The following is a 13,720-nucleotide window of genomic DNA, read 5'->3' on the forward strand; positions in this document are numbered from 1 at the left end:
ATGTTGTTGGTGAGTGGGGCCATAAATAGACTGGTGCAGAAAGATCGCACAGCATAAATTGGGCTCCATCTTTTGGCATAGTAGTGGAATTACTGAAAATGTCCAATAATGCTTTCTTGTTTAGGGTTTTATATCTCTGGCATACGTTGGGTTTTATGTGTTCAAATCAAGCTTTATTTATACAGCACATTTCAGACATGGAATGCAATACAATGTGCATTACAGGAAAAAATGAATAAAAACAAGGAAAATAAAAACTGAAATATTTACTACACAAACAGAAGAGGATAAACTAAAGAATAACAAAACTGAATGACTAAAAAGCACCCTAAGGAAAAACAAAGCTAAAAAGGTGTGTTTTTGTTTATCACAGTTCCTACCTTCCTCAGGTTTCCTGGCAGGCTATTCCAGAGGCTGAAGGCATGGTAACTAAAGGCTGCCTCTCCATGCCTCTTGGTCCTAGGCTTTGGGATAGTTAAAATGCCAGTGCCAGAGGACCTGAGGGACCTACTGGGTAAATAACTTAAAAGCATATCTGACAGGTATTGGGGTGCACAATCGTGGATTGATTTAAAAACCAATAGAAGAATCTTAAAATGTATTTTAACTCACAGGCAGCCAGTGCAGAGACCTTGGTCAGTACCCATGCTGCATCATTCTGTATGTTTTGCTGTTGACCAATGGCTTTCTTGGGTAAACCAGACAGGTGAGCATTACAGTAATCAAGCCTGCTTGTAATAAAAGCATGGATGAGTCTCTCTGTATCAGCCTCAGAGAGAAATGGCTGCACCTTGGCAATGTTCCTCAGGTGGTAAAAAGCTATTTTGGTCACATTCCTAATGTGTGATTCAAAATTGAGTTCAGAATCTAACATAACACCTCAGGTTTTTTACCTGGTGTTTTATCTTTATTGCTTGTGAATTAAAATATGTGGCCAGATTCTCTCTCTGTGCTTTGGCTCCAACAATAAGTACCTCAGTCTTGTCTTGATTTAGCTGCTGGAAGTTATGATCCATCCAAGTAATTCAATCACTAATACAGTCTAATAATTTATCCGTGGAGCTAAAATCCTTTAGTGACACGGAAATGTAAAGTTGTGTATCAGCTGCATAGCAGTGATAATCAATGCTGTGCTTTCTGATAACGCTACCAAGGGGTAACATAATGTAATGAAACTGGCAGGGAGCAGGTCTCGAACCCTCAACTTTCTAGCCCGAAGTCCAGCACACTTTCAACAGTGCCCCAAAAGCATGCTCAAGTGGCAGTCGATATCCGTGCTTATAAACCCAGGGTCGTTACAATATATAAACTGAACAGTATCGGACCCAAAATCGTGTTGCCACCACATTAGAGAGGGGGTAATAACTATTAATTAATTGCTGTAAGCTGCAAAATTGATGAGCTGCAATGACATACAGATGACATGAGTGAGAGGCAAAGTCCAATAGAATCAAACCGAGTAGCAATATGCCGATGAGCAAAACGGTCGACTGATCCCTTTATTTGGTCATTTAATGTATTTATGTAGCTACTTTGTCCACATTTAGCTAGATGTTTCATCAGGCCAGACACTGGCATCAAAAACAGTACAGTGCCGGCGTCGCTGATGAAACTCACGTGAGAATTTTCACCGCTTTTTCAAAATGACCTTCAAAAGCCCATTGGTGTGTGATGCCCCGATCTGAGCATGATAATGTTTTAGCATAATTTATCGTGTAAAATAATTATACTGCACCCTAAACATAAACTACAGGTGTTTTGTAAGTATATAGTCTGTAATAATTTAATATAATACTTGGATAACGTTGTAATTTATTTTTGAAGGGTGTAGTTTTACTCAGGCAATTTTTAAGTTTCTAAAATGGGTCCGTTTCTCAATGCATGGAGCAACTCATGTGTCAGTTAATTCGAGAAATTCGGAAGTTCAACTGCATAGTTGGAGAGCAGTCGTGCTGCCTTACCGGTTCTGACAGGCTAAATATATTCCTAGAATTGTCGTGGAAATTACATCTCTCCAACGAAATAAGATATCTATACCTGGGTCCTCGCTAAAATCTCAACAGTTTGGATTTGATCATTGCGGCCTCCATTTTAAAGCCAACTAGCTTGCTACCAGAATTGTCAAAAATGTTAAGTGTCGCAAGAACAGCTTCAAGGTCTCTCCCCTCTCCGAACTGCTCAAGAAGCGTGTCCTCCTTGATAAAGAAGGTAAGTCAGTTGAAATTGTCCCCCCAAAATTTCCAATATGTTAGGTTAATTAAATGTTTCCAAGAGGTGTAACAATAAATAAAGGATAACTACTGGCTAAGCGTTAGCTCGCTTGCTAACTAAAAACGTTAAATACATGTCGCAGTTAGCTAACGTCGTTGGCTACCACACGTTAGTTAACTAGCGTCTGGTAGTGGATAAAACTAATAACTAGCTAGTTAACAATTGTCAAGTCATGGTAGGTAACTAAATGTTAAATAATTATCTAGCTTGCTCCCAGCCTGGGCTTGAGCCTGGTCAGGTAGACGAACTAGCCAGCTGACGTTAGCTATGACGCAACTAGCAGTAACTAACTAATGTTAGCTAACAAGGTAACTTTTAGGCTAGCCAGAGTTAGCCAGGATGTTTTATTTATTATTCATGTGTCCTTCGTCTGAACTAAACATACTAAGTCATGTTCATTGGTGATCTTAGTGGGGATAAGTTAAGTAACTAACGTTATTTGGCTAGCTTCCCTCGTAAGGTCTGATTGAACTTGAAGACTGCAGCAGAGGCTAGTCCTCTCAGGCAAGCTAATGCCATCTAGCTAACGTTACCTAACATGGATGTTTGTATAACCACCTCGTGTTTTTTCAATGTGTTTTCGCTAAATCCTCAACCAGTGAGTTGGTTTCAACTGACTGAAGCGGGGTGTCAAGCCCTTTAGCTGGTTATAGACACGGTTCGTTTTATTGCGCAAGATAATGTTAGCATTAGCAAGCTGCTGAAGTTTACCGGTCTTGTTGTGAATGGGGGTGTCATTCATTGTCTTATGTAAAGAAGAACATCTGTGACCTTCATTGTGGTGTTCCTGTGCACCCACCCTAGAACACCGCAGTCCTATGGCATAATGTTCAAATATCATAACCAAACATAATGTTACACACGCTTATCTATGTAACTATTTCACTCATGGACACCTTTTGCGTTTCTTTATACCAAATGTGGATTACTGTGCCTCATGTCTATGCCCTGTGTGAATTGAAACTAGACTGTTTGAGTTTCTTCTCATATTGGTTGAAGAAGTTAAACAGATTTCACTAATAAGTAGTCATGGTAGCTAATCAATGTTTTTTTTGCCAGGCTTGCTGGAATGGATTCCAACAAGATGCTTTCAGAGCGATGTCCAGACGTGACTATGCGTAAGTATTGTTAGTTAACGTTACTATACAATATTTATTCCAATAACATCCACGAGCAGCTCTTATCATTTTTACTTACTGTTTGACATTGTTTTACAGATCGGAGGCGATCAAAGGATCCGTGATTGGAATTGACCTGGGAACTACAAACTCCTGTGTGGCAGTCATGGAGGGCAAACAAGCAAAGGTCGGTTGAAGTTTTACCAGTAATTTTACGTTTGTATGACCTGTGTAATGAAAAGACCTTAGATCCCTTTGAAATACTCCTCTTATAGTACCTTTTCTAGATTGTTAATGATTAGTTTGTTGTGTGACAGGTACTGGAGAATGCAGAGGGAGCAAGGACAACTCCTTCAGTGGTGGCCTTCACAGCTGATGGGGAGAGACTGGTGGGCATGCCAGCTAAAAGACAGGCAGTCACCAACCCTAACAACACCCTCTATGCCACCAAGCGTCTCATCGGTCGCCGTTACGATGACGCAGAGGTTCAGAAGGACCTGTGAGTGTGTTTTGTTAAATTAGGTCTCAGACCTTACTAGCCATTGTAACGCATCATTCATTGGAAAATATGTTGTAGTTGGAGATGAATGTATGACATGGTTATTGTTGTGGCTTTACAGGAAGAACGTGCCCTACAAAATTGTCCGTGCTTCCAATGGTGATGCCTGGGTGGAGGCCCACGGAAAGCTATACTCCCCCAGCCAGGTCGGTGCCTTTGTGCTGATGAAGATGAAGGAGACGGCAGGTAAACTACCAATCAGTCTTTATTGCCCCCAGGGGGGAAACTAGCATGCCAGTTCTGTTCCCAACTATGCCTGCCTGTGTTTAAAAAAAATAAATAAACTTGCTCATTGTAAAATTGTCTTGGTTTTAGAGAACTACATGGGTCACAATGTGAAGAATGCCGTTGTTACCGTGCCAGCCTACTTCAATGACTCCCAGAGACAGGTAAGAGCCTTTTCTTTGTCTGCTAAATCATTTGACTGGAACACACTGGTGGCCAAAAGCTATGCCTTTGCCATTGACTCACAGAATGGTGATCTAGCAAGCCTCTCAACTGATCAGTACATATAATGGCTGCTGTTTTACGGGCTCCTAACTTATTTTGTTTTTTGTTGCATTATTTGTAACTTATTTTGTACATAATGTTTCTGCCACTGTTTCTTGTAACAAAAAAGAGCTTCTGGATATCAGAACAGCGATTATGCACCTCGTACTGAACAAAGATTATTTAACAAGTCGGGTGCAAAGGATTTACTTCAGACACCGGACAAGGCCCAAATCCTGTCATTCGCATGGAAATGCGTTCAAAAGTTTGGGGTCACGTAGAATTGTCTTTTGTTTTTGAAAGAAAAGCACATTTTTGTCCATTTAAAATAACATCAAATTGATCAAAAATACAGTGTAAACATAGTTGTTGTAAATGACTATTGTAGCTGGAAACAATTTTATTTTTTTATTTTATTTTTTTATGGAATATCTACATTGGGATCAATTAGCCTTTTTAAAATGATAAGCGAACACAACTTGCCATTGGAACACATGAGTGATGGTTGCTGATAATGGGCCTATGTAGATATTCCATAAAAAATCTGCCGTTTCCAGCTACAATAGTCATTTACAACATTAATAATGTCTACACTGTATTTCTGATCAATTTGATATTTTAATGGACAAAAAATATGCTTTCTTTCAACAAAAAAAAACATTTCTAAGTGACCTCAATCTTTTAAACGGTAGTGTAGGTCAGGGTGCCTTGTACGGATCCGATGGCGAGTGTGTAATCCGCCTCTACTATCAGTCCTATTAGCCAACGTGCAATCAGTGGAGAATAAACTGGATGAGCTCCGATCAAGACTAACCTACCAACGGGGCGTTAACTGTATCTTATGTTTCACCGAGTTGTGGCTGAACAACGAAATGGATAACATACAGCTGGCTGGGTTTTCCGTGCATCGGCAAGGTGGAACAGCTGCCTCCGGTAAGACGGGGTGGTGGTCTGTTTGTAAATAACAGCTGGTGCATGAAATCTAATATTAAGGAAGTCTCTAGGTTTTGCTCGCCTGAGGCAGTATCTCATGATAAGCTGTAGACCACACTATTTACCAAGAGTTTATCTATTTTTCATAGCTGTGTATTTACCACCACAAACCGATGCTGGCAATACGATTTCACTCAACGAGCTGCATAAGGCCATAAGCAAACAAGAAAATTCTCATCCAGAGGCGGCGTTCCTAATGACCAGATACTTTAATGCAGGCAAACTTAAATCCGTTTTACCTAATTTCTATCAGCGTGTTAAATGTGCAACCAGAGGGACAAAAACTCTTGGCCACCTTTACTCCAGACACGTACAAAGTTCGCCCTCCATTTGGCAAATCTGACCATAATTCAATCCTCCTAATTCCAGCTTACATGCAAAAACTAAAGCGGTAAGTACCAGTTATTCGCTCAATATGAAAGTGGTCAGATGAAGCAGATGCTACGCTACAGGACTGTTTCGCTTGCAGACTGGAATATATTCTGGGATTCTTCCGATGGAATTGAGAAGTACCCCACATCAGTCACTGGCTTCATCAATAAGTGCATCGATGACTTCGTCCCCACAGTGACCGTGCGTACATACCCCAACCAGAAGCCATGGATTACAGGCAACCTCCGCACTGAGCTAAAGGCTAGAGCTGCCGCTTTCAAGGAGCGGAACTCTAACCCGGACACTTACAAGAAATTCTGCTATGCCCTCTGAAGAATTGTCAAACTCCAGCCACCCTAGTCATAGACTGTTCTCTCTGCTACTGCACGGCAAGTGGTACCGGACTGCCAAGTCTAGGTCCTAAAGGCTTCTTAACAGCTTCTACCCCCAAGCCATAAGACTCCTGAACAGCTAATCAAATGCCTACCAGGACTATCTGCATACACTGCTGCTCTATCTATGCATAGTCACTTTACCTCTACCTAAATGTACAGTACCAGTCAAAAGGGTTTTTCTTTATTTGTACTATTTTCTACATTGTAGAAGTATAGTGGAACATCAACTATGAAATAACACATATGGAATCATGTAGTAACCGAAAGTGTTAAACAAATCAAAATATATTTGAGAATCTTCAAAGTAGCCACCCTTTGCCTTGATGACACCTTTGCACACTCTTGGCATTCTCTCAACCAGCTTCATGAGGTAGTCACCTGGAATGTATTTCAATCAACCGATGTGCCTTAAGTTAATTTGTGGAATTACTTACCTTAATGTGTGAGCCAATCAGTTGGTGTGGTATACAGAAGATAGCCCTATTTGGTAAAATACCAAGTCCATATTAGGGCAAGAACAGCTCAAATAAGCAAAGAGAAATGACAGTCCATTACTTTAAGACATGAAGGTCAGTCAATTCGAAAAAGTTCAACTTTGAAAGTTTCTTCAAGTGTAGTCGCAAAAACCATCAAGCACTATGATGAAACGGGCTCATGAGGACCGCCACAGGATTGGAAGACCCAGAGTTACCTCTACTGCAGAGGATAAGTTCATTAGTTACCAGCCTCAGAAATTGCACCCCAAATAAATGCTTCAGAGTTCAAGTAACACAACTCAACATTAACTGTTCAGAGGAGACTGTGTGAATCAGGTCTTCATTGTCGAATTGCTGCAAATAAATCACTACAAAAGGATGCCAGTAAGAAGAGACTTGCTTGGGCCAGAAAAACACAAGCAATGAACATTAGACCGGTGGAAATCTGTCCTTTGGTCTGATGAATCCAAATTTGAGATTTTTGGTTCTTTGTGAGATGCAAAGTAGGTGAACGGATGATCTCTGCGTGTGTGGTTCCCACCATGAAGTGTGGGGGTGCTTTGCTGGTGACTGTCAGTGATTTATTTAGAATTCAAGGCACACTTAACCAGCATTGCTCCCATAGCATTCTGCAGTAATACGCCATCCTATCTGGTTTGCACTTAGTCCCACTATCATTTGTTTTTCAACAGGGTAATGACCTAAAATAAGGGCCTGTGTAAGGGCTATTTGACCAAGGAAAGTGATGGATTGCTGCATTAGATGACCTGGCTTCCACAATCCCCTGACCTCAACCCAATTGAGATGGTTTGGGATGAGTTGGACTGCAGAGTGAAGGAAAAGCCGCCAACAACTGCTCAGCATATGTGGGAACTCCTTCAGGAATATTGGAAAAGCATTGCTAATGAAGCTGGTTGAGAGAATGCCAAGAGTGTGCAAAGCTGTCATCAAGGCAAAATGTGGCTACTTTGAAGAATCTAAAATATATTTTGATATGTTTAACACTTGGTTACTACATGATTCCATGTTATCTCACATGGCTACCTTGGGGCGACAGGTAGCCTAGTGGTTAGGGCGTTGGGCCAGAAACCGAAAGGTTGCTAGATCGAATCCCCGAGCTGACAATCTGTCCCTCTGCCCCTGAACAAGGCAGTTAAACCACTGTTCCTAGGCTGTCATTGTAAATAAGCATTTGTTCTTAACTGACTAGTTAAATAAATGGTAAATTTAAAAAAAAAAATGATGTATGTCTTCACTATTACTCTACAATGTAGAAAATTGTTTAAAAGAATACAGAGACCCTTGAGTGAGTAGGCGTGTCAACTTTTGACTGGTACTGTACATATTACCTCGACTGACCTGTGCCCCTGCACATTGACTCTGCTGGTACCCCCTGTATATAGGCTCGTTATTATTTTATTGTTGTCTTTTTAATTATTTGTTTTTATTTATTTTAGTAAATACTTTCTTAACTGCATTGTTGGTTAAGAGCTTGTAAGCATTTCACTAAGTTCTGCGCATGTGACAAATAACATTTTATTTGATGTGTATGTGTGTAATGAGTAGTTAATTTTGTTTACAGGCCACAAAGGATGCTGGTCAGATTGCTGGGCTGAATGTGCTGCGAGTCATCAATGAGCCCACTGCTGCTGCTCTGGCCTATGGTTTGGACAAGACTCAGGACAGAATGTAACTACAACAACCCTACAAACTGCTGTTAACTTATGAGACCATGACCTTAACTTTTTTTGATCCATGCCTAAAGGTGTTTTGGCTCATATTTCATACCTGTCCCTGATTTGTAGTATCGCAGTCTATGACCTGGGAGGTGGCACCTTTGACATCTCTGTCCTGGAGATCCAGAAGGGTGTGTTTGAGGTGAAGTCCACCAACGGAGACACCTTTTTGGGTGGAGAGGACTTTGACCAGCACCTACTAACCCACATTGTGAAGGAGTTCAAGCGAGAGGTGAGAAGGGGGGGAAATATCCTGGATACAAACCTTTCTATGACCAAGCGCATCTGCCATATTCACGTGAGCCAACCATTTTGATCAAACCTTTGATTGCTCTTTCCAGTCTGGAGTTGATCTGACCAAAGACAGCATGGCTCTGCAGCGAGTGAGGGAGGCAGCTGAGAAAGCCAAATGTGAACTGTCATCATCCCTGCAGGTGAGTTTCATCATCTCGTAGCAGACATTTCTCTCATTACCTATTTGGTAGGCTAATGATTAGTCTAAACAAGACCATTGTCAACAGAAGTAACTTGTTTGTAATTTATACAGTCCCTTGACCATCTGTAATTCCACAGCAGTAGTCGGCTGTACAGGCCAGCCCTATGCCTGAGCTAGCTACACTGCTGGGTGAGGAAGTCTTCTGGACCAGGCTACATTAGAGCAACTGTTTTAGTGGATGATGAGCTGTAGCAGAGCTGCTGTACCCGCACACTGGAGCAGCCCTACTCTAAGGGCTAACAAACATGCAATGCAGAGCTCTAGGGCTTGGCGATTTTCAAATGTGGTTTTGCGCGATATTCCAAATATCTGTATCGTAAGAATCAAGTTTTATGTTTTTTGCTCTTTCTGCTGTGGCTGCACGTTCCCATTTTAAAGGCTCTGCAGTGGCCATACAGCATTTACTGTGATGCGGCCTCCGCAGAAGTCAGAACATTCATACTTCTTGCACTTAAGGGAGCTGTCCATAAACACTCAATAAATTGGTCTGCACAGCACTACTCGTAGTGATTCAAGGCTAATCTCTATAGCCACCCAGCTAATTAGAAGCAACTGGCTAAACAAAAATACAAGACCATCCCTCTTCTGAGAGTCTGTTTCCCTGTGCTTGACATGGTTGCTTAGCCAAGATGGCATGAAGTAAAAAGACTGCACTGTTTTCCCACCTGCATCTTGATCCCGACTCTCCCTATTGTCCCCCAGCAAAGTTAGCCTACATTTAGGCTATTGTTTGTGTATTATACACTATGTAGAGGTAAAACTCTGAGTATAATGCTTGTATAGATGTCAACCCCTGTGGAAGGCTTATATTTAGCCTAGGTATAATTTCAAAAGCCCTGAATTCGTGAGATTATTGCTGACTGTTTTGTTATTGTTTTTCAGTATAGGAGTGTTTAGAAACATTCTATTCTTACAATAAAACCAACTCAAATGGCATTTATTTTAAATTTGGGCACAATCTGAAATGTGAAAACTGATCAGAGTTGTGATAAAAGGACTATTTTGCTGTAACGGTTTGAGTTGGGGCTATCGTGGTTGTGTACATTTTAAAACACTAATGGGGGTTTGGAGTTCAAAGGGCTGTTGCCCAGTTTATTATTTCAGTTGAAGATAAGGTTGAGGATGTAAGGATGGGATGGTTAACAAGGATGCAAAGGAAACAAATGTACATGAATCTCAATAACATTAAAATAATATTAGTGAAGTAACTTAAGTGATGTTTAAACATGAGTAAAGGAAATGCATAAATAAACCGACAAAATCAAACAAGCGTTCTCAATCAAATGAGGGTATGAATTAAGAACAATCTTACTTGCACTCATCCCAAAAAAATACACAAAGGGTTACAAGAGAAAGGGTGTCTTGTAACAAAACACGTGCAAACGGTAAGGTCTGCCACACTGGTTAGTGACATGTGTGGGTATTTAAAGGTGATGAATGCGCTGGAGTCCTGCCTCTGCTGGAGTGGGATTGGACAGGGGATGGTCGTTGCTGAGGGGACTGTCGGTCAGGGTAGGGACAATTCGACTACAGAAACAACCAAAACGAGCTGTAAATGCACCCAACAAATTTGTGGTCATTGCGTGCTATGAATGTGACCAAACCCTTAATGATTTACAATTTTAATACACAAGTGAATTTGTCCCAATACTTTTGGTCTCCTAAAATGGGGGGGTAAGAGTCTATGTACAAAAAGTGTGGTAATTTCTAAACTGTTCACCGGAAATTGCTGAAAATAACCTCAAATTAAAGCTGACAGTCTGCACGTTAACCTCAGTCATTGTATCATTTGAAATCCAAGGTTCTGGAGTACAGAGAGCCAAAACAACACAATGTGTTACTGTCCCAATACTTCTGGAGCTCACTGTAGGTTACCCCCTTTCCAGTGAAGATGAAAGAACACTCATAGATCCTTGGTTCTCCCACAGACTGACATTAACCTGCCCTACCTGACCATGGATGCCTCTGGCCCCAAGCACTTGAACATGAAGATGACCCGCTCCCAGTTTGAGGGCATCGTGTCTGACCTGATCCGCAGGACAGTGGCCCCCTGCCAGAAGGCCATGCAGGATGCAGAGGTCTCCAAGGGGGACATCGGCGAGGTGCTTCTGGTCGGTGGTATGTCTCGTATGCCCAAGGTGAGCAGATCTCTCCCTGGTTCTATCCCACCTCTTCATCATGCTCTGCCACTATCTGACCACCCATCCTGTTGTCTTCTCTCCCAGGTCCAGCAGACAGTCCAGGACCTGTTTGGCCGTGCCCCCAGCAAGTCAGTCAACCCAGACGAGGCTGTGGCCATTGGAGCTGCCATCCAGGGAGGTGTGCTGGCTGGAGATGTTACTGATGTGCTCCTTCTGGATGTCACGCCCCTGTCTCTTGGTATTGAAACCCTTGGAGGGGTGTTCACCAAACTTATCAACAGGAACACAACCATTCCCACCAAGAAGGGCCAGGTGAGAGAACAAAATCGGATATTTTTCCATCTGAAGCAGTCTGGTGAAACTTATATTAATGGTATATACTTCATCAGTGGTACTGATGCATTTTTCCTTGTGCTTAGGTGTTCTCTACAGCAGCTGATGGCCAGACCCAGGTGGAGATCAAAGTATGCCAGGGAGAAAGAGAGATGGCAGCAGATAACAAGATCCTGGGACAGTTCACTCTGGTAAGTGTCCTAGCTGATTCATACTTACACTTTAAGTCTAGTATATTTTAAGTCTGGTGTCTCTGAAGGAGGATACTAATGTCTTACTGGTGTTTCTCTCATGCAGGTTGGAATACCACCTGCCCCACGTGGAGTACCTCAGATCGAGGTCTGCTTCGACATTGACGCCAACGGAATCGTGCATGTGTCTGCCAAAGACAAAGGCACAGGCCGTGAACAGCAGAGTAAGATCATCTAACAACCTGCCCTTGAAATACATGTTAACTTATAGTATGAATTTACTTTGTCTAACACTGCCTTTCCCCTCACTTCTCCAGTTGTTATCCAGTCCTCCGGTGGCCTCAGCAAGGATGACATTGAGAACATGGTTAAGAATGCAGAGAAGTACGCCGAGGAGGACAGGAGGCGAAAGGTGGGGTTGACAATTTTCGTCTCATCAAGCATCCATTAAACGTTTATCAGTTACATCAACTGCAGGCTACTCCCAGCTGGAGTTCTGTGTTTTGATGACTGTGTGACACTGAATGCTGACAGTTGTCCTTGAATCTGTTTGCTTTTGCCCAGGACCGTGTTGAGGCTGTTAACCAGGCCGAGGGCATCGTCCATGACACTGAGTCCAAGATGGAAGAGTTCAAGGATCAGCTCCCTGCTGATGAGGTATGTCGGACATTTTATTATATTAATACATTGGTTTTAAAGGGCTTTTCAAAAAACCTAGACACTGAACAACAAAATTGACAAGAACAGATATGCATCTGAAACCAAATATCAGAAGATTCCATAGTCCCAGTATTTGACTTTCTTTCCTCATCTTTCAGTGCAACAAACTGAAGGAAGAGATTACCAAAGTGAGAGACTTGCTGTCACGGAAGGACGAAGAGACTGGCGAGAATATCAAACAGGCTGCCACCACCCTCCAGCAGGCATCACTCAAACTCTTTGAAATTGCTTACAAGAAGGTAATTGTTTCAACACCCCAATATTGTCAAATCTTTTTTCCTTAACTTGCAGTTCTAACAGAGTTGGAATAACCTGGAATATGCCTGGATTGTTTGCTTAGCTTGTCAATCAAGAGCCCAACAAACTTTTTTTACAATGGGTAAATTGAAATATTACTTATTTATTAATTGAATATTTGTCCATTTCTTCCTAGATGGCATCAGAGAGGGAAGGCGGCAGCAGCGGCAACAGCTCTGGATCATCATCATCGTCTGAAGGTGGAGCTGGAGAGAAGAAGGAAGGCCAGCAGTAAAACCTTTGCGATTGTCATGGAGACAATGGGAACATGAACTGTTGGGCTTGGGAGCGTAGACGTGTTCTGAACGGCGGCTATTGCCTTCAAGTCATTCTCACATACTGTGTTTTTGCAGTAAAATATACAGTATAATAATGTATGTTCTTCCACCCCTTTGTAATTGTCAAAAAAAATATATCCTGTCCATTTTAAAAACATTTATTTGCATCTGTGTTAATAGCAATTATTTGTTTGTCGTACCGTGATGCCATTTGGGTTTAATTTGTACATGTAGCTCTGCTTCTTGCCGGTCAACTGACGACTCCAGTGGAAATGCAATAAAGAAGCTTGAATATTCTCTAGCTTCATCCTGTTTTATCAAGTCTATCTGCTCTATGAAAACAGTTAGAGTATATATGTACAGTGATATGAGTAAAACCACATAGGTATGGTTAAAGATGTATCATTTTATTTCTGTTAGACATTTGAATCCTTAAATGCTGATATTCCTTTCAGTACAGAGGAGCCCAGAGTTGACTCATTCTTCTTGACATTATCATGGGTCTGAACTGGGAGAGAATACTTTGCATACAAATAGAAACATCTACATATGATACATGTTTTTACATTGGTAATGTGGACTATACCAATGAGTGTAATTGGATGAGGATGCACATTAGTAACATTCTTAACAAAGTGAGATGTGTAAGTCATTCCCCCAGAGATTTTGTTTTGCCATAAACTGTTCTGTGTGAAATGCTGCCATCAGACAAAGTTGACAGCAGTGGAAGAGGTAAAAATAAATAAGTCTGTGGTGGGTTTGTGAGCCTGGAGGTTGTTTGGGGAATATATTTGAGTGAAAATGTGGGGTCTCATTTACCGTTGCTCATTTTTCTAATAAAATTCTAAATTTCAA

The 13,720-nt window shown here is 41.5% G+C and overlaps 1 protein-coding gene across 1 annotated transcript; it reads left to right on the plus strand.

The window, feature by feature from the left end:
- The first annotated feature begins 1,879 nt into the window (after nt 1-1,879).
- Nucleotides 1,880-13,720, plus strand: LOC139574061 (stress-70 protein, mitochondrial-like). Its single transcript, XM_071398209.1, has 17 exons — nt 1,880-2,208; nt 3,331-3,389; nt 3,489-3,576; nt 3,707-3,888; nt 4,010-4,134; nt 4,264-4,337; nt 8,256-8,362; nt 8,479-8,641; nt 8,751-8,843; nt 10,834-11,043; nt 11,131-11,358; nt 11,466-11,570; nt 11,677-11,794; nt 11,888-11,982; nt 12,135-12,227; nt 12,389-12,529; nt 12,724-13,720. The coding sequence occupies exons 1-17, from the start codon at nt 2,128-2,130 to the stop codon at nt 12,820-12,822; spliced, it is 2,061 nt and encodes a 686-aa protein (XP_071254310.1). The 5' UTR covers nt 1,880-2,127; the 3' UTR covers nt 12,823-13,720.

This window comes from Salvelinus alpinus, chromosome 4 (assembly GCF_045679555.1).
Source record: "Salvelinus alpinus chromosome 4, SLU_Salpinus.1, whole genome shotgun sequence".
NCBI classification, from domain to species: Eukaryota; Metazoa; Chordata; class Actinopteri; order Salmoniformes; family Salmonidae; genus Salvelinus; species Salvelinus alpinus.